The 18,842-nt window shown below is 45.4% G+C and overlaps 1 protein-coding gene across 2 annotated transcripts; it reads right to left on the minus strand.

Annotated features, from left to right (window-relative positions):
- Positions 1-1,142: 1,142 nt before the first annotated feature.
- Positions 1,143-17,597, minus strand: LOC308580545 (uncharacterized protein). Of its 2 annotated transcripts, none has more exons than XM_081182356.1 (4): positions 17,409-17,597; positions 15,010-15,387; positions 7,704-7,890; positions 1,143-3,693 (listed from the first exon to the last, which is right to left on the minus strand). In XM_081182356.1, exons 1-4 carry the CDS (start codon positions 17,568-17,570, stop codon positions 2,393-2,395), a joined length of 2,028 nt encoding a protein of 675 aa, XP_081038482.1. In that variant the 5' UTR covers positions 17,571-17,597; the 3' UTR covers positions 1,143-2,392. The 2 variants fall into 2 exon arrangements, with proteins under 2 accessions (XP_081038482.1, XP_081038483.1); XM_081182357.1 differs by having other exon boundaries at positions 15,010-15,390; positions 17,409-17,585.
- Between the last annotated feature and the right edge of the window lie 1,245 nt (positions 17,598-18,842).

Raw genomic sequence — 18,842 nt, forward strand, 5'->3', positions numbered from 1 at the left:
ATGAACCTTATATTGGCCTGTTTGACAAGACCAGCTACCATGTTTGAGTTGTTGTTGTTTTTTGGGGGGGAGGGGAAAGGCTTAAGCATAATTTTGGGAGGCAGCAAATGGTCACATTTATTTATTTATTTTTAATAATATTTATTAAGGTTTTAAAGGTTACAAAAAGAAAAAATAATAATATCATATTAAACAACATCAAAAACAACACCTCATAATAGGAAAAGAAAAAAAAGAAAATACAAAAACAGAAAAAAGTCCATTAAAAAAATAAAACATCGAATCTTCCCATAACTTATCATTTGTTAGCTTGTTTTCTTGACCTCCTCACACCTCCCTTTTTTGTATTCTAGTTCGGTTAACTATTTCAGCAAATCCTTTCCATCTTTTTACAATTTTTGTCCTGTAATTTATCTTAATATGATATAACTTTACTTTCCCTCGTTTCACCAATTAACAGTCTATTTTTTCCTAATCCTTTATAACATTTCTGCTAAAACCACATATGTTCATTCCAATATCTTTCTAACATTCATTAATTTTACAATGTTTCTGTAAATAGTCTTTAAATTTCTTCCAATCTTCTTCCACCGACTCTTCTCCCTGGTCTCGGATCCTGCCAGTCATTTCCGCCAGTTCCATATAGTCCATCACCTTCATCTGCCATTCTTCCCTGGTGGGCAGATCTTGTGTCGCAAATGGTCACATTTAAGAACTGTGGAATCGGTTATCTGTCACATGAGAAACAAGGCCTGATTCCCGCCCCCACCCCTTAATCCTCTCTAGCTATTTGCTGATCCATCAACCCTGATGGAACTAAAAATATTCCTAGTTCCCCGAATTCCTGTCAAAACTATCCCAAGGTGGTGTCAACCATAATTTTTCTCAACTATTTTGAACACACCAGATGAATTGATTCAAATCAATATTCATAAGCATGGAAATGAAAATGCTCCCCTAAGTTTCCTTGGTTGTCCACTTCCAATCTCAGCTCTTGGTAGACTGTTTCTGAACTGGGAGGCATTGGCTGGTTCCTGTCACCTGACAGCTGGAGGTTTCCAGAGAGAGAGTGCAGAGTGCTGAGGAACCAGATGCTGAAACTTCAGCTGGAGTTCAACAACACAGGTGCTTGCTATATGCAATTTGGAGACAAAGAATCCTTTATTTTCAGTCAGATTCAGAACTATTTCCTGTCTTCTTACCTATGAATTACATTTCTGTTCCACACTCCCCTCATCAAGCCCACCACAAGATATATTGCTTTCACGCACACAGCAACCCTGCGAGGGAGGTTTCACATAAAGATGGTGACCAGCTTTAAGTTGCCCAATCGGCTTCACGACTGAGGAGGGATTTGAAATGTCCCTGGCATTTGTGGACCTAGATGCTTGGACTCCAGCTCCCATGAGCCCCAGCCAGCGTGGCCAATGGCTAAAGAAGACGTGAGTTGCAATTTCACATCATCTGGAGGGGCCACAGGTTACCCAACAGGTCCGTTTTCAGCGCCTTGACCTTCTCCTGGTGCAGCTGCCCTTGGAACTCCTGGTACTGGATGTGCTTTTGTCCTGTGGTGCCTCTGCAGGTTGGCCTTCCTCAAATCTATCTTCCTCTTCTTGTGGACACATTGATTGTGTCCAGAAACAGACAATTAGGCAGACGGAGCTGTTCTAATATGGGAGTCCTATGCTGCCTATAGCCAGCCCTGGTCAGCAAAGTGTCTGCAGCTCTTTGAGCCATTGAAGTTTCTGAGCTCTTTTCAAAGCAAGCCGCAGGTACAGTGTGCTAAAGTAACTCCTACGCATTGTGGCACCAGACTGCTTTCTTTTTTTGTAATTATCTGTTTGTTTTAAATTCTATAGCTTAAATTCTCTTGATGCTTGTTTTTTTTGAGAAGGGCCTCTTACAGTCACAAAGAAATGATTTTCAGTGCAGCTCCATAACACTGATTGCGCCCTCACACTGCCCCTTTTTGTGTGGGGATTTGGATCCAAAAAAGGAGCAGACAGGGAATGGTTAAGCTGAATCCCACCCATCCCCCGCGCCACCCTTAGGTGTACTCAGCCTTCACCTGCTTCATGACTCCACCTTGCATGAGAAGGCAGGATGGAGCTCCAGGAAACAGGAAGTGGTCCTTCAACCAGCCAGGACATCTCACCATCACAGACAGATCCAATCTCCTGCTGTGCAGTCAAGAGTGGCCCTGGGATGGCAGAGAGAGGAGGGGAAGGGGCCAGGGACAGAAGGAATGGCAGGGCTCCAGATGCTCCCTTGGACCCCTCCCTTGACACCAAGGGGAGCTCCTCTTCTGGGGCTGAAAGCATTGGCGTGGTTTGATTTTATCAGTATTGCAGGGAAGCATAGAAGGAAAGGTAAAGAACACCTATACGGTTTATTAAAGTATCTGTGATTTTTCCTCTGTGTGAGTTCGTTGATGTCTTCTAAGTGCTCCACTTTCACTGAAGCTCTTTCCACATTCAATACATTTAAATGGTTTCTCCCCCGTGTGATTTCGTTGGTGTACTCTAAGTTTTCCACTATCACTGAAGCTCTTTCCACATTCAACACATTTAAATGGTTTCTCCCCCGTGTGAGATCGTTGATGTCTTCTAAGTGATCCACTTTGACTGAAGCTCTTTCCACATTCAACACATTTCAATGGTTTCTCCCCTGTATGAGTTCGTTGGTGCACTCTAAGTGCTCCGCTTATGCTAAAACTCTTTCCACATTCAATACATCTAAATGGTTTCTCCCCTGTATGAGTTCGTTGGTGCATTCTAAGTGCTCCGCTTATGCTAAAACTCTTTCCACATTCAATACATCTAAATGGTTTCTCCCCTGTGTGAGTTCGTTGGTGTTTTCTAAGGTCTCCACTTTCACTGAAGCTCTTTCCACATTCAACACATTTAAATGGTTTCTCACCTGTGTGAGTTCGTTGATGTATTTTAAGGTGTTCATATCGACTGAAGCTCTTTCCACATTCAATACATTTAAATTGTTTCTCCCCTGTATGAGTTTGTTGGTGTTTTCTAAGTGTATCATTTCGACTGAAGCTCTTTCCACACTCAAAACATTCAAATGGTTTCTCCCCTGTGTGAATTCTTTTGTGTATTCTAAGACTTCCACTATCACAGAAGCTCTTACTACACTCCATACATTTAAATGGTTTCTCCCCTGTGTGAATTCTTTGGTGTATTCTAAGTGATCCACTAACACTGAAGCTCTTTCCACACTCAAAACATTCAAATGGTTTCTCCCCTGTGTGAGTTTGTTGGTGTCTCCTAAGTGCTCCACTTTCACTGAAGCTCTTTCCACACTCAAAACATTCAAATGGTTTCTCCCCTGTGTGAGTTCTTTGGTGGATTCTAAGTGCTACACTTTTACTGAAGCTCTTTCCACATGCCGTACAGTCAAATAGTTTCTCCCCTGTATGAGTTTGTTGGTGTCTTCTAAGTGCTCCACTTTGACAGAAGCTCTTTCCACATTCAATACATTTAAATGGTTTCTCCCCTGTGTGAGTTCGTTGGTGTCTTCTAAGTGTATCATTTTGACTGAAGCTCTTTCCACATTCCGTACATTCAAATAGTTTCTCTCTGTGACTTTTTTGTTGTATCCTCAATTTCTTTACTTTACCCCATAAATTCACATGTGGCTCCATAGAATTCTGAATTTCATCTTCCTCACCTGTTTGGGAGTCTGGGAGGAAAGAGAATCCTGTTAGACTTTAAAGAAAGACAAAAAGGGAACTGAACACATGTCAATCCCAATCTGTACCTTCTCTCATTTTAACACCTTCATTCTCCACTATCCTCTCTATGTTCCAAATTTTAGAAAAGCTGAAGAGATAGTGGCAAGAGCAACACATGATCACTCCATTCAAACTTAATAAAGCACCATCGTTTTATAATACAGATCTATGGTGGAATTAGACACATCTATTTTTTCTTTCTGAAGTGAGGAAATGATCTCAGGCTCAAGTAACAGTATTTCCCTTGTGAAATAAGTAAAACTTAAGTGATACATGTAACTGTAAAAATATTGCAATATGTTGGAACCTAAGAAGAGCCTTCTGGATCAGGCAAAGGCCCACCTAGTCCAGCATCCTCTTCTCACAGAGGCCAACCAGATGCCTGTGGGAAACCGGCAAGCAGGATTGGAGCACAAGAGTCTTCTCTGCCTTCCTGTGCTTTCCAGAAACTAGTATCAAGAAGCGTTATTGCCTAGGACAGCGAGGGCAGAGAAGAGACGTCAGTCTTATCCTTTTCTTCAAGCTATCCAAGTTGCTGGCCGTCACTGTCTCCTGTAGGATGGATTCCATAGATGAACTACGCTTCTGTTTATTCATCTTTTGCAGCCCTTAAAGTAAAGGCTGATAAATGTATTATGGGCTACGCTTGTGTGGGCTGCAGTCTGACAAAGTGGACTCTTGACCAGGAAAGCTGGTGCCACTATAAACCTCTGAGTCTCTTTGTTGGCTTTGTGTACTTATGTTGAAATTTGCACCTAGGTTGTACCACAGTATCTCCATGGAAGCTTAGGAACGGACAAAATTACAGGGTGTCAGCTCCGTGAATCTCAAGCCTCTCGTGCCTCCGCTGACAGAGCCTGAGAACGCAAGAGATGTGATTCAGTTGGAATGTGAAGCAGGGGAGGAGCAGCCAAGCTGCAGCAGGAGCAAAGAACAAAGAGCAGGAAGAGGGTGTGTCGGGGGGGGGCACAGACTGTTATCTCCGGTTTGAGCTCTGACACAGAGACCCTGGAAATAGCGTGTCCAAAAAATTGTAGGCTCAAGAGAATCTGCGAGAAGAGGGGAAAAGAAAGCGAAAGTGGGGGCTTCTTTGCTGGAGGACTCGGCAACTGCAAGCTGGGATGAACAGGCTGAAGACTGAGCTCCACAGTGATTTGTGAGTTTGAGGAATAAACGTGAGATAATTACTACTGGAGTTGTCTCGCGTCTGTGCAGGAGAACTAAGCCATTACACAGGGGCGCTATAAATTATAATCCCACTCTCTCCCTCCCTCCCTCTCACACACAACCCCAGTCTGTAAGATTGGCAAGTTTACACAATTTGCTTATAATACCATCCGCTCTTTGACTTTATATGCCCAATCCTAAGTGTAGAGCCTCCAGCCACAGGAATCGTGTATCATGATAACTGGTCCTTTGTCCCTGAACCCCACCAGACTGGGAAGGTGCATGCATTTATTGTGTTTTGGTGCTGGTGGAATGTATCATTCTGACCCTGTCTATAAAAAATAAGAGTAACAGAAACAATTTAAATGCATAATAATAATAATAATAATAATAATAATTTATTTATACCCCGCCCATCTGGCTGGGCCTCCCCAGCCACTCTGGGCGGCTTCCACAGAAAACAAAAATACAATAAAATATCAAACGTTAAAAACTTCCCTAAACAGGGCTGCCTTAAGATGTCTCCTGAATGTCAGGTAGTTGTTTATCGCTTTGACATCTGCTGGAAGGGCGTTCCACAGGGCGGGCGCCACTACTGAGAAGGCCCTCTGCCTGGTTCCCTGTAGCTTTGCTTCTCGCAATGAGGGAACTGCCAGAAGGCCCTGGGCGCTGGACCTCAGCGTCCGGGCAGAATGATGGGGGTGGAGACGCTCCTTCAGGTATACTGGACCGAGGTCGTTTAGGGCTTTAAAGGTCAGCACCAACACTTTGAATTGTGCTCGGAAACGTACTGGGAGCCAATGCAGATCTTTCAAGACCGGTGTTATATGGTCTCGGCGGCCGCTCCCAGTCACCAGTCTAGCTGCCGCATTCTGGATTAGTTGTAGTTTCCGAGTCACCTTCAAAGGTAGCCCCACGTAGAGTGCATTGCAGTAGTCCAAGCGGGAGATAACCAGAGCATGCACCACTCTGGCGAGACAGTCCGCAGGCAGATAGGGTCTCAGCCTACGTACCAGATGGAGCTGGTAAACAGCTGCCCTGGACACAGATTTAACCTGTGCCTCCATGGACAGCTGTGAGTCCAGAATGACTCCCAGGCTGCGCACCTGGTCCTTCAGGGGCACAGTTACCCCATTCAGGACCAGGGAATCCTCCACACCTGCCCGCCTCCTGTCCCCCAAAAACAGTACTTCTGTCTTGTCAGGATTCAACCTCAATCTGTTAGCCGCCATCCATCCTCCAACCGCCTCCAGACACTCACACAGGACCTTCACCGCCTTCACTGGTTCTGATTTGAAAGAGAGGTAGAGCTGGGTATCATCTGCATACTGATGAACACCCAGCCCAAACCTCCTGATGATCTCTCCCAGCGGCCGCATGTAAATGTTGAAAAGCATGGGGGAGAGGACAGAACCCTGAGGCACCCCACAAGTGAGAGCCCAGGGGTCTGAACACTCATCCCCCCCCCACCACTTTCTGAACACGGCCCAGGAGGAAGGAGCGGAACCACTGTATAACAGTGCCCCCAGCTCCCAGCCCCTCAAGACGGTCCAGAAGGATGCTATGGTCGATGGTATCAAACGCCGCTGAGAGATCCAGCAGAACTAGGAAACAGCTCTCACCTTTGTCCCTAGCCCGCCGGAGATCATCAACCAGTGCGACCAAGGCAGTTTCAGTCCCATGATGAGGCCTGAATCCCGACTGGAAGGGATCCAAATGGTCCGCTTCTTCCAGGCGTGCCTGGAGTTGTTCGGCAACCACTCGCTCAATCACCTTGCCCAGGAATGGAAGATTTGAGACTGGGCGATAGTTGGCCATCGTGGCCGCATCTAAAGATGGTTTTTTAAGAAGCGGTTTAATAACCGCCTCTTTCAGCGGGTCTGGGAAGGCTCCCTCACGGAGGGAAGCATTCACCACCCCATGAAGCCCATCGCCCAGTCCTTCCCGGCTAGCTTTTATAAGCCAGGATGGGCAAGGATCCAGGAGACAGGTGGTTGGTTTCACTCGCCCAAGCAGCCTGTCCACATCCTTGGAGGTAACAGATTGGAATTGATCCCACTCAACTTGACTAGACAGAACTCTAGCACTCTCCCGCCCCGGCCCTGCTCCCACGGTGGAGTCTACTTCTTCCCGAATCTGAGCGATTTTATCTGCAAAAAACTTTGCAAAATCATTGCAGGAGAACATGTGGCCCGTACTGGGCCCCGATGTTGCAGGTGGTTCCGCTAAATTGTGAACCACCTGAAAAAGTCTCCTGCTGCTATTTTCTGCAGATGCAATAGAGGCGGTGAAGAAATTCTTCTTCGCCGTCGCTATCGCCACTTGGTAGGCTCGACGTTGAGCTCTAACCTGTGTCCGGTCAGATTCGGAATGAGTTATCCGCCACCGGCGCTCTAGCCGTCTCAACGATTGTTTCATTGCCCTCAGATCCGTGGAAAACCACGGGGCCTTCCGGGCTCCATGCAATCAATTAATTATTAATTATAAATAGTTATGGGAAGCATTTCCATTCCCCTTCACCCATTTTTCAGGATTGGTGTGCAACATCATTACCATCAATTATTCTTGCCATGGAAATAACACCTAAGATTTCAAAGCCTGGAGGAAGAAAATCTGCCCCCACTACTTTAGGAAAAGGATTCAAGAAACAAAGAGCTGCTTCGGAGAAGGCCTCTCCCCTTCCTTCTTCCTGTCAGGAACTTCCTTCCATTTGTCTCCTCTCCATCTTTTCCTCTTTCTCCCTCCACCATCCATCTGTCCCTGTCCCCATCTCCTCTCCCCTGGAACTCACCAGATTTCTCCAAGGGTCCTGGGAGGGAATGCTCAGAGGTTGTGGGGAGGGATGCGGGAGAGAGCCTGACCAGGTCAACCATCCATCTTCCTCCTTCCATCCTGGCCAGGGTTGCAGGTTCAGTCTCAGCTAGGTTTGCAGGTTCAGCTTCCTGAGGAGCACAGAATCCAGAGCAAGTTGCAGCTTCCTGGGAGGGAGGGAAGAAGAAGAAGCCAAGGGAGTCTGAGAGCCCCTGCAGGGATTCTCCTGCCCAAGACATTCTGCTGCCCCTGGAGAAGCCCCAATTGGGCACCCCCTAGCGGAAAAAACTGCTAATTGTATCCTTAAATTCTTCAGAGCACAAGGGGGTTTCTTCATTCCCGCAGCTCTAAAATTATACAAGGCCAAAACTTTGACACAACTCCTCTATGGTTCCTTTTTGGGCCCACCTTCCTCTGCTTTCTCCCCCCTTGAGAGAGTTCAATCTAGACTTCTTAGAGCTCTCCTCCAAGTCCCCAGATGTGTCTCAAACACATGGGTTAGATTGGAAACGGGGATGATGAGAGTGGAGACTAGCATCTGCGTAATAGCAATCTACAAATGGCTGACATTGAACCTGCTCCCCCGAGGGATAGCCCCATTGATCCTCTGTGACCAATTCCAGTCGGGCTGGCAGACTGCAGTCCTGAACACCCTCCAGAAACTGGGTTTTGCCCCTCAAGCCCTTCTAAGTCTGGGCTTGGGCCAGGCAAAAGCTACGTTCAGGCAAATAATATTAGACACTGAGAGACAGCAGGACTGTGCAAGGTGCCCCGACTATAGAATTGGAGAAATCGAGAGATATATAGCCGCACCAGCAGCATATCTCTTCTTTCTCGTATCTAGGGATGCAAGAAGGGCCTTTACACTCGCCAGAAGCTCGGCTCTTCCCTCGCCGGTCCTGGATGAAGCCTTTAGAAGGGTCCCGTATGCTCAGAGACTTTGCACCTGTCCATTGGGAGAGATAGGAAGCCCAGCATACTTATTCTTTAATGAGGGGTTTTTTGATACAACAGAATATGATAAAGAAAAGAACACAGAATGAGAAAAAGGACAAGATTTTGGAGAAAATAAGAGAAGGTGAGAAAAAATTAAGACTGAAACCAAAGTCACAGGAGATTCTGAGAGAAATTAAATTTCACCAAGCACAATATGTCAAACTGATAAATCAAGAAGTTGAGTGGAAAATTAAGTTAATGAAACAAAGGACATTTGAATCAGCAAATAAATGTGGGAAACTGCTAGCATGGCAGTTGAAAAAGAGACAAAAATTGAATACGGTCACAAACCTAGAGATTGAAGGGAGAAATATCCAGAACCCCGAGGAAATCAGAAAGTGCTTCCAGAGATACTTTAAACAACTATATACGCAAGGGCCGCAAAAAGAGACTGAGATAGACCAATTTTTAAAAAGAAATGGACTACCAAAACTATCTCAGGAAAAGAGGACAATTTTGAACTATAAAATAACACAACAAGAAATTGAAGGTGCCATTCAGAATATGCAACCAGGCAAGTCTCCAGGGCCAGATGGACTTACCTCCAAGTATTATAGGACATTGAAAGACTATTTGACACAACCATTAATGGAGGTATGTAATGAGATTATGGAGGGGAAGAAGGCACCGGAATCGTGGAAAGAAGCTTTCATCACACTGATACCTAAATTGGAAACTGAAAAGACACAACTTAAGAACTACCGTCCCATCTCGCTCCTGAATGTGGATTACAAAATTTTTGCAGATATTTTGGCAAGTAGACTTAAAAAAGTGTTAAATGAAGTAATTCATAAAGACCAGGCAGGTTTTCTCCCAGGCAGACACTTGTTTGATAACACTAGGAATATTATTGATATTTTGGAACTTTTGCAAACAAACATCAATACAAAAGCAGTGTTAATTTTTATAGATGCGGAGAAGGCCTTTGACAACATCTCATGGAAGTTCATGAAGAAAAATCTTGAAGGGATGGGAGTGGGACGGGGGTTTGAAAATGGTATAGATGCAATTTATTCAGAACAAAAAGCTAAATTGATAGTTAACAATGTGGTGACAGAAGAGTTTAATATTGAAAAAGGAACACGACAAGGTTGCCCTATTTCCCCTTTGCTATTCATCTCGGTCCTGGAGGTGCTTTTGAATATGATTAGAGGGGACCGGTTGGTTGAAGGGATTCAGGTCGGAGCCAAACAGTACAAACTTAAAGCTTTTGCAGATGACCTAGTTTTGACATTACAGGAGCCAGAATCTAGTACGAAAAGAGTTCTAGAATTGATTCATGAGTTTGGTCGGGTGGCGGGATTTAAATTAAACAAGCAAAAAACCAAGGTTTTGGGAAAAAAATTGACACCTTTGGAATCAGAAAGGTTTCAGAAAGAGACAGATCTAAATGTCGTTAAAAAGGTGAAATACCTAGGGGTTAATATGACTGCCAAAAATCTGAATTTATTTAAGGACAATTATGAAAAATGTTGGTCAGAAATTAAAAAGGATTTGGAAACTTGGTCAAGAGTGAAAATTTCCTTGTTGGGCCGAATTGCTGCTATAAAGATGAATGTGTTGCCAAAGATGTTGTTTTTGTTTCAAACCCTACAGATTGTGGACAGGGTGGAATGTTTTGGAAGGTGGCAGAGAGACATTTCTAAGTTTGTCTGGCAGGGCAAAAAGCCCAGAATAAAATTTAAAATATTAACTGATGCAAAGGAAAGAGGGGGGTTTGCCCTGTCGGACTTAAGGCTGTATTATGAAGCTGCAGCTTTCTGCTGGCTGAAAGATTGGTTACTTCTTGAGAACACTGATGTCCTGGATCTGGAAGGGTTTAACAATGCTTTTGGATGGCATGCTTATTTGTGGTACGACAAGGTAAAAGTTCACAAAGCTTTCAGGAATCATATTGTCAGGAAAGCAATATTTAATGTCTGGATAAAATACAAAGACTTATTAGAAAACAAGACCCCACGGTGGTTGTCACCAATGGAAGCCAAGGCTCGGAAAAGACTCAATATGGAGGCCGAATGGCCGAAATATTGGGAAATAATAGAAAAAATTGGAGATACTTGGAGGTTGCAGAGTTTGGAGAAATTAAAGGACAAAGTACGAGATTGGTTACATTATGCTCAGATTAGGGAGACTTTTAATTTGGATAAAAAAAGAGGTTTCCAGGTGGAAAAATCGAAATTAGAAACAGAAACTAAGGTACTTTCAAAAATGTACAACTTGCTGTTAAAATGGAATACTCAAGATGAAACGGTTAAATCAGCCATGATAAAATGGGCGCAGAACATTGGGTACAACATTATGTTTGCTGACTGGGAAAGGTTATGGACCACCGGTGTGAAGTTCACGGCTTGTAATGCCTTGAAAGAAAATATTATGAAAATGATATACAGGTGGTACATGACCCCACTCAAGCTTGCAAAAATATATCATTTGCATGATAATAAATGTTGGAAATGTAAGGAGACTGAAGGAACATTCTTTCACCTCTGGTGGACTTGTCCGAGAGTGAAGGCCTTCTGGGAAATGATCTATAATGAGTTAAAAATGGTATTTAGGTATACCTTCCCTAAGAAACCAGAGGCCTTCCTCTTAGGCATTGTTGGCCAGAAGGTGTTAAAGAAGGATAGAACTTTCTTTTTGTATGCAACAACAGCAGCAAGAATACTCATCGCAAAATATTGGAAGACACAAGATTTGCCCACACTGGAAGAATGGCAGATGCAACTGATAGATTACATGGAGCTGGCTGAAATGACTGGCAGAATCCGAGATCTGGGAGAAGAGACAGTGGAAGAGGACTGGAAAAAGTTTAAAGACTATTTACAAAAACATTATAAGCTGTATGAATGCTAAGAAAATGCACGAAAGGAAGTAACATGGCATCAGCAATTTAGTTGAAAGATATATGAGAATAAGTGGAATTTAATGATAAAGATGAAATTTGAAGTAATGTTATGCTTAAACTAAGCAGTTAAGTATTTGATAAAAATATTTAAAGTTCGAGGCATAATATATGAGAACTATAAAATAAGAACTGAAATAAGGTAATAAATTGCTGTTTGTAATTTTATTATGGAGAACGCAGGAAAGGAAGATGTGAGGAAGTCCAAATAGTTATGAAAAAATGAAGTATTAACGGCTGTGATTTCCCCCCCCCTCTTTTATTCTATGTATATGCTTTTGCTTACTTATGTTTCTTTTGTCTGTTTCTTTTTGGTGAAAGTATTGTATGTGTATATGTTTGGTGATTTCTTTTTCTGTTTAAAATTTGCAATAAAATATTTATAAAAAAAACAAAACAGAATACTTATTCTTTAAATGTCCCTTTTATGAAGAGGCACGTAGTAAGAGCATGGATAATAATAATAATAATAATAATAATAATAATAATAATAATAATAAATTTTATTTATATCCCGCCCTCCCCAGCCGAAGCCGGGCTCAGGGCGGCTAACAACAATCAAACAGTAGGATCCCCTACTGGTGAGGCTAGCTGAACTCCCGCAAAAGCAAAAATTTGACCTTTTGCTGTTAGGCAAAGATCAGAAGATGACCTGGATGGTCGCCAGATTCTGTGTACATTTCTGTAGGCGCAGACCATCGCCCAACTCAAAATAGTCCGACATGAAAAGCCCCAAACACGGTTCCATGGGTGACTCTGAGACAACTCCCTGGGACAGTTTATTGTTGTACATTGTTTCTAAATTTAGCATTGAACATTGTTTTAATTGTCTGTTTTAACCATATTTGCACAGCAGTTTCTATTGTTGTGAGTGTCCTCTATTTAAGAGGCTTCTACTCTGCAGTCTCTTATAGTTGTTTTAACTGCGAGTCTTTTAGTTCTTATGCTCTTACAGTTGTTTTAACTATATGTCTTTGTTTGTTTTTAGTTCTTATCTGTTTTAATTATCAGTTTTTTTATCCATCCATTATCCGTGTTTAATGTTGTATTTTATTTAGATGTTTTATCCTATGCGTTTCCATGTCCTAATTTGCTCTAACAATTATTGGTTAAAAAAATCCTAACTGCTATTTTATCTATACGCTTTATTAATCCTGGTCTGTGACAATAATAAAGTTCATTCACAAGCGGGCACCCCTTTCCAAGAGCCTCCACCCATTTTCAAACACCTTTGGCAATTTCTTTCACCTGCCTGTCCCACCTCCCTTCCTAAGGCTGGCATGGTATGCACATTAGTGGCCTGAGAGTAGATCCCTTGGAACTTAAGAGTTAATTTGCAAAGGACTGCTCTGAATACATGGGTGGCCCTTGCATGGAGAAGAAGGAAGCTTCTTGCTTGCATCTGGACCCCCTGGGAGAGGCCGTGAATCCGCCCACTGCTCCCTCTGCCCTCGCTGCCGCCTCCGCTGTCCTCCTGCCCTGCAAAATCCCTTTGCTCTTGTTCTTCAGGTGAGAGAGGCAGAAAGAGCCTTCAAACCCATCCGTTTCCTCCACTGCTCCCCCTCCGCTCCTTTTGGGAAATAGGAACTTTGGTCAGGAGTAAACTACTTAGATGGCAAGTTCACAAGATAAGCACTTTAAAGCACTGCTTGTTCCTACTATGTCTGTGTGTGTCTGTGTGTGTTTGGACCTAGAGGACAACTTACATGTTTACACCACGTGATTCCTTAAAGAGGGCAATTCTTTAAAACGGAAGGCCATTTCTACAAAATGGAAGACTTCCGAAGGCAGCCTTTTACAAGGAAATTTTTGATGGTTTTTATTTTGTTGGAAGCTACCCAGATGGGCAGAGGCAACCCAGGATGCAAGTAATAATAATAATAATAATAATAATAATAATAATAATAATAATTGCTTCCTAAGCCTGTCCTGGGACGCGGGTGGCACTGTGGGTTAACCACAGAGCCTAGGACTTGCCGATCAGAAGGTTGGCAGTTCGCATCCCTGCAACAGGGTGAGCTCCCGTTGCTCGGTCCCTGCTCCTGCCAACCTAGCAATAAGAAAGCACGTCAAAGTGCAAGTAGAGAAATAGGTCCCGCTCTGGCAGGAAGGTAAACGGCGTTTCCATGCGCTGCTCTGGTTCGCAAGAAGCTGCTTAGCCATGCTGGCCACATGACCCGGAAGGTGTACACCGGCTCCCTTGGCCAATGAGGCGAGATGAGCGCCTCATCCCAAGAGTCGGCCACGACTGGACCTAATGGTCAGGGGTTCCTTTACCTTTTTAAGCCTGTCCTGCTACGCATGCTGATCACAGACTCTGTCCAAACAACCCCTTCGAATGCAACAGGGCTTCCTATTTTTACTGCTATCAGTGGGATCAGTCAAACCACGAAGCCACTGATCAACCAGAGTTTCCTGTTTTCACCAAGCACAGTTTGAAGTTAGCTTAATATCCCAGCTTATTCCAAAGCTGGCAGCCGTAGTTTCCTGGTTTGGGCAAAATGGAAAGTTTGTTAGTTATGGCTCATAAGAGACTGTCTGGTTTCAGCACAGTTCACCCTCAGGGCCGGCCCAATCATGAGGTAAGCTGGGACAATTAGGTCAGGAGGAGGATGCAGGGAGAGATGGGACCAGCACGTTCCTAGCTCCCCTGTTTGTTAGCCTCGCTGCCAGTGCAGGACCACAGCTGGTAAATTTGTGCAACTACCCATGCAGAGTCCTTTTCTTTTGCCCTCTCCCGCTAAAGGTTGGGTGGGAGTCCTTCCTGGAGTGATGCATTCTGGTTGTGGGGGTCAGGAGACTGTGGTGGCGGCGGCTAGAGTTTTTTGTTTTGAACTTGGGTCAACTTAGGTTTTATCGTAATGTACCAAATGTACATTAGTACAGCAATGTACTAAAAACTGTTCCTATTTTTAACCCAACTTTTCAGGCTGTGATTCAGTCATCTGAAAATGGACATTATCCTAATAAATCTTGGAACAATCTTGCAACAATTCTATTTGCACTGCACATGGCAGTGCTGAGGCTGCAAGACGTGCCAAGATTTCTACCCCAGTGGGGAGCAAAAAGAGCATTTTGGAAATAGAGGCAATTTAGAGGAGGAAAAAGGGGGTTGGTGGAAGGACCCCTCTTCTGACGTAGCTTCTGCTCTGATGAAATTCCGAGTCCCCTGTGGTTGCTTTATTAAAGTAACAACATCAGGAGATATGATCGCAAACCTCCCATGTGTAAGAAAGTTTGGTCTAGCAAGGCTTTTTAAAGTGGATTAGAGAGGAAGTGCAGGGAGGAGGAATATTCACCACCATAGCTAAACAGAACCTCCATGTCTAGAGGCAGTGGACCTGTGACCTCCAGGTGCTGGAAACCCAGGTGAGAGGAGGGCACTTACCTTTCCCAGAAGCCCCTCAGTGTCTGGGAGCAGGGTCTGGTCTGCTCCCCCTGCTCTCCCACTGGGCCACCGACTGGCATCTGCAGCTCCCCTGAAGGAGAGGACACCATCCCCAGAGTGGGGAGGACTGGGAGCCTGTGGGGTTTCCCACCCTGAACGAGGGGGCTGCATCGTCTTCAGGAAATCCTGCTTCTGGGCCTCCCAGTGCTGCTGCGGCTGCCCCTCCTCTGGCTCCTGCTTAATCTGACATAAATCTGCCCGAGGCAGAAGATCCCTGATGGTCCCAACTTGGCCGGCAGGAGGTTTCTTTCCTTTGTACTTCAGTCTCTCCCTTTGAATGGGTCTCCTGGGTCCCTGCTCTTCCATTTTTACGCCACCCTGCTGGAAAAGAAATAAACACAAAGTAAAATAAAACCCAAGAATAAAAACAAAAGCCCATTTTTTAACCATTAGCCAGTTTTTGAAATATATTATTACTTTTTCTATTTCTAATGTTCAGGCTGTGAATGACAATCATTATGTCACCCAAACGGCTCCACCCAGGGACGAGGGGAAGTTATTCAAAGACTGGGGGAAACATCAAGGTTTATGGAAGTACAAATAATATTTTTTTTTGGGGGGGGGGACCAAGGCAGAGGGAGGGAAATCCAAAAACAACCCAGTGAGAGGACTGAGCATGTTCAGTGGACAGGGAATGCTGATCCTGGCTGCAACTTCTAGCATGTTGGAAAGGCAGCAACAGATCTTTGTATATGATTAAGGCTGCGACAGACCCACCTAACATTGAAAGTACATGGCTTCACCCAAGAAATCCTGCCAGCTGCAGTTTGTTAGGGGTGTTGAGAGCTGTAGCAATAAACTACAGGTCCCGTGGTTCTCTGGGCGAAGCCACGTGCTTTAAATGTATGGGATCTGCACAGTCTAAGAAACAAACAGGCAAAAGGAATATTGGCCAACAAAATCAAACAACCCACTCCAAAATATTTTATATTTGATGGCCACAAACTCTCTTGACTGAAGACATTGTAACTTGCAGTCCATTGGCTGCATATGGTTTGCCAAGCCTCAGGGTGTGTCCTGCTAGTCCCTGCCATTTCCATCTCCTGATCTGATCATAGGATGAAGATCTCTGTCTGTCCTGGAGAGAAAGATGCCTACGGGCCCCACAGATCTCCTTGCTAATTCAGCAGGGTCTTCTTGTGCTCTTATTTCTCCTCCAGCCCAGCACTGGGGTTGGAAGGTCTGAACATGCTGATTGTGTTTGCAAGACTTGTATGTATGCTAGATGGCGTGTCTGGTGAGTGTGTGCAGCACCTCTGGCGTGTGTGCATGTGACTTTATGGTCTGCATCTCTTTTCTGTGTGCGCATGCATGTGCATACGTTGGCCACAAAGCTCACTGGAATGTGGCCTCCAGAATCAATGCAGCTTTAAGCCCATAAATGTTCCTCCTGCTCTATCAGAAAGAAGAATGAAATCTGAGACTATCAAGAGGAGAGAACTCCTGGATCTACAGAGTTAATGTTCTCAACATCCTATGGACACAAACTGCAATGAGATCTCTCTCTAATTATTAATTAGATTTTTTTCTTAAAAATATGAAGCAGTATTGAAATGAAAGGAGTAATAATCTGAACATGAATAGCTAATTTCAATTTCGCCTTCCTCAGTCTTTAACAATACTGTCTTCAATGTTTTTATTATCATTAATTCATTTCCATGTGCCACACTTCTTAAGAATCCTCCTTTCCTCTGCATTCTCAAAACTGTCACCCACTTCAACCCTCAGCCTTCATCTGAAAACTCTGCTGCCTTACTGAGGAAGGTGGAAATAAAACAATTAATGAAACAGGCTTAAGCTTGTCTCACTTATTCACATGCAGACACAAGAGGTCACTAACAGATGCATTCTCCGGGGAAAAGATCTATCAGCTGTTTTATTAGCCGTGACAGAACAACAGAGCCTCCATGTGTAGGCACAGTGTACCTTGATTTGCGGCAGGCAAACTGCACTGCTCTTCCTCCCCCCCCCCCGCCTCCCCTTCCCTCTCCCCCGTGGGGAGGACCGTGGAAGAGGACGGGGCTCCCTGCTGAGGGACAGGGAGAGGGGCGGCAAAAGCCCCAGGTACGCAGCTGATCCATCGGGAAGCAGCAGCTGCCTTGGACCCCTCATTCTGCCCCTTGAGCTCAGGACTGAAGGGAGCAGCTCCCCAGGGTCTCCGGCAGGGTCCGTGCCAGCCTGAGCCAGAGATGTTTGCCCCTGTGCCCTCCTGCAGATGCCCTGCCCCTCAGCTGCGCCCATTCCCCTTCCTGCCCGGTTGGGGGGGGGGCGCCCTGCAGCCTCTGACTCCACTCGGGGCCTGATCCTGCCAGGCGCACGTGCTCTCCCGCCTCCCGCACCTCGGACTCCTCGCTCCGTCCCTGCACCGGAATCCGGCTCCTCTCCGGGGAAACTCGCCCGGCCACGGGCCGCTGCTCCTCCGCTCTCCTCGGCGGGGGACAGGAAAGTGCAGCCGCTCTCGAGTCCCCCTGGCTGGCCCCGTTTCCTGCCTCTCTGGGCATCGGAGCTCGCTGGCTGTGGGTTGGGCCCTGGGAGGCTGCGAGGCTGGATGCGCCCCCTTGCGCTGTCCCTCAAAATTTATTGTATCATTGGAATCTACCTGGCATCTTATATGCCATCCAGAATGTTGCACAAATAAGTCTCCTTGTGATCCGATGTGCAGTCACTGGTTTCCTTATCAGCAAATATTTTCAGAAAATAGAAGCTGGTAAAATCACTTTAGCTCCAGTTCTCTTCCTTTTCATTTATTAGTTTTCATTGGCAGTGAGAAAGATCGAGGGGCCCAGGGCATAGTTGGTTTGCCTTCAGTTGACTACAGTAAAGGTGGTGGAGGCTGAACCATTTTGAGGAAGAGATTGTTGTAATTCTTGGTTTGGTCCTTCAAGTAAAGGTAAAAGTAAAGGTAAAGGGACCCCTGACCATTAGACCCAGTTGTAGACAACTCTGGGGTTGTGGCGCTCATCTCACTTTACTGGCCGAGGGAGCCGGTGTACAGCTTCCGGGTAATGTGGCCAGCATGTGGCCAGCATTACTAAGCTACTTCTGGTGAACCAGAGCAGCGCACAGAAACGCCGTTTACCTTCCCGCCGGAGCGGTACCTATTTATCTACTTGCACTCTGATGTGCTTTCGAACTGCTAGGTTGGCAGGAGCAGGGACCGAGCAACGGGAGCTCACCCCGTCGCGGGGATTCGAACCGCCGACCTTCTGATCGGCAAGCCCTAGGCTCTGTGGTTTAACCCACAGCACCACCCGCGTCCCTTCAAGTACTTGTTGAAGTACACTTCAAGTAAAGGTACCCCTGCCCGAACGGGCCAGTCTTGACAGACTCTGGGGTTTGTGCGCCCATCTCACTCAAGAGGCCGGGAGCCAGCGCTGTCCGGAGACACTTCCGGGTCACGTGGCCAGTGTGACAAAGCTGCATCTGGCGAGCCAGCGCAGCACACGGAACGCCGTTTACCTTCCCGCTGGTAAGCGGTACCTATTTATCTACTTGCACCCGGGGGTGCTTTCGAACTGCTAGGTTGGCAGGCGCTGGGACCGAGCAGCGGGAGCGCACCCCGCCGCGGGGATTCGAACCGCCGACCTTTTGATCGGCAAGCCCTAGGCGCTGAGGCTTTTACCCACAGCACCACCCGCGTCCCTTCAAGTACTTGTTGAAGTACACTTCAAGTACTTGCTGTTAAAGTTGTTCCATGGAATTCCTGATCTGGACCTTGTGTGGAAATGAATTCTCTCCATCACAGAAATAAGTTTTGAAGCTTTACTGCAGAA

The sequence above is a fragment of the Podarcis bocagei genome, assembly GCF_964188305.1.
Source record: "Podarcis bocagei genome assembly, chromosome: 2".
In the NCBI taxonomy this organism is placed as follows: Eukaryota; Metazoa; Chordata; class Lepidosauria; order Squamata; family Lacertidae; genus Podarcis; species Podarcis bocagei.

Bases quoted from the DNA above. Each gene is read 5' to 3' on its own strand.
- LOC308580545 (XM_081182357.1), bottom strand. From the start codon at position 17,570: ATGCCCAGAGAGGCAGGAAACGGGGCCAGCCAGGGGGACTCGAGAGCG. The intron at 7,891-15,009 runs GTAAGTGCCCTC...CCTCCCTCCCAG, and splicing joins CTGAGGGGCTTCTGGGAAAG to GAAGCTGCAACTTGCTCTGG. The intron at 3,694-7,703 runs GTGAGTTCCAGG...CTTTCCTCCCAG, and splicing joins AGGACCCTTGGAGAAATCTG to ACTCCCAAACAGGTGAGGAA.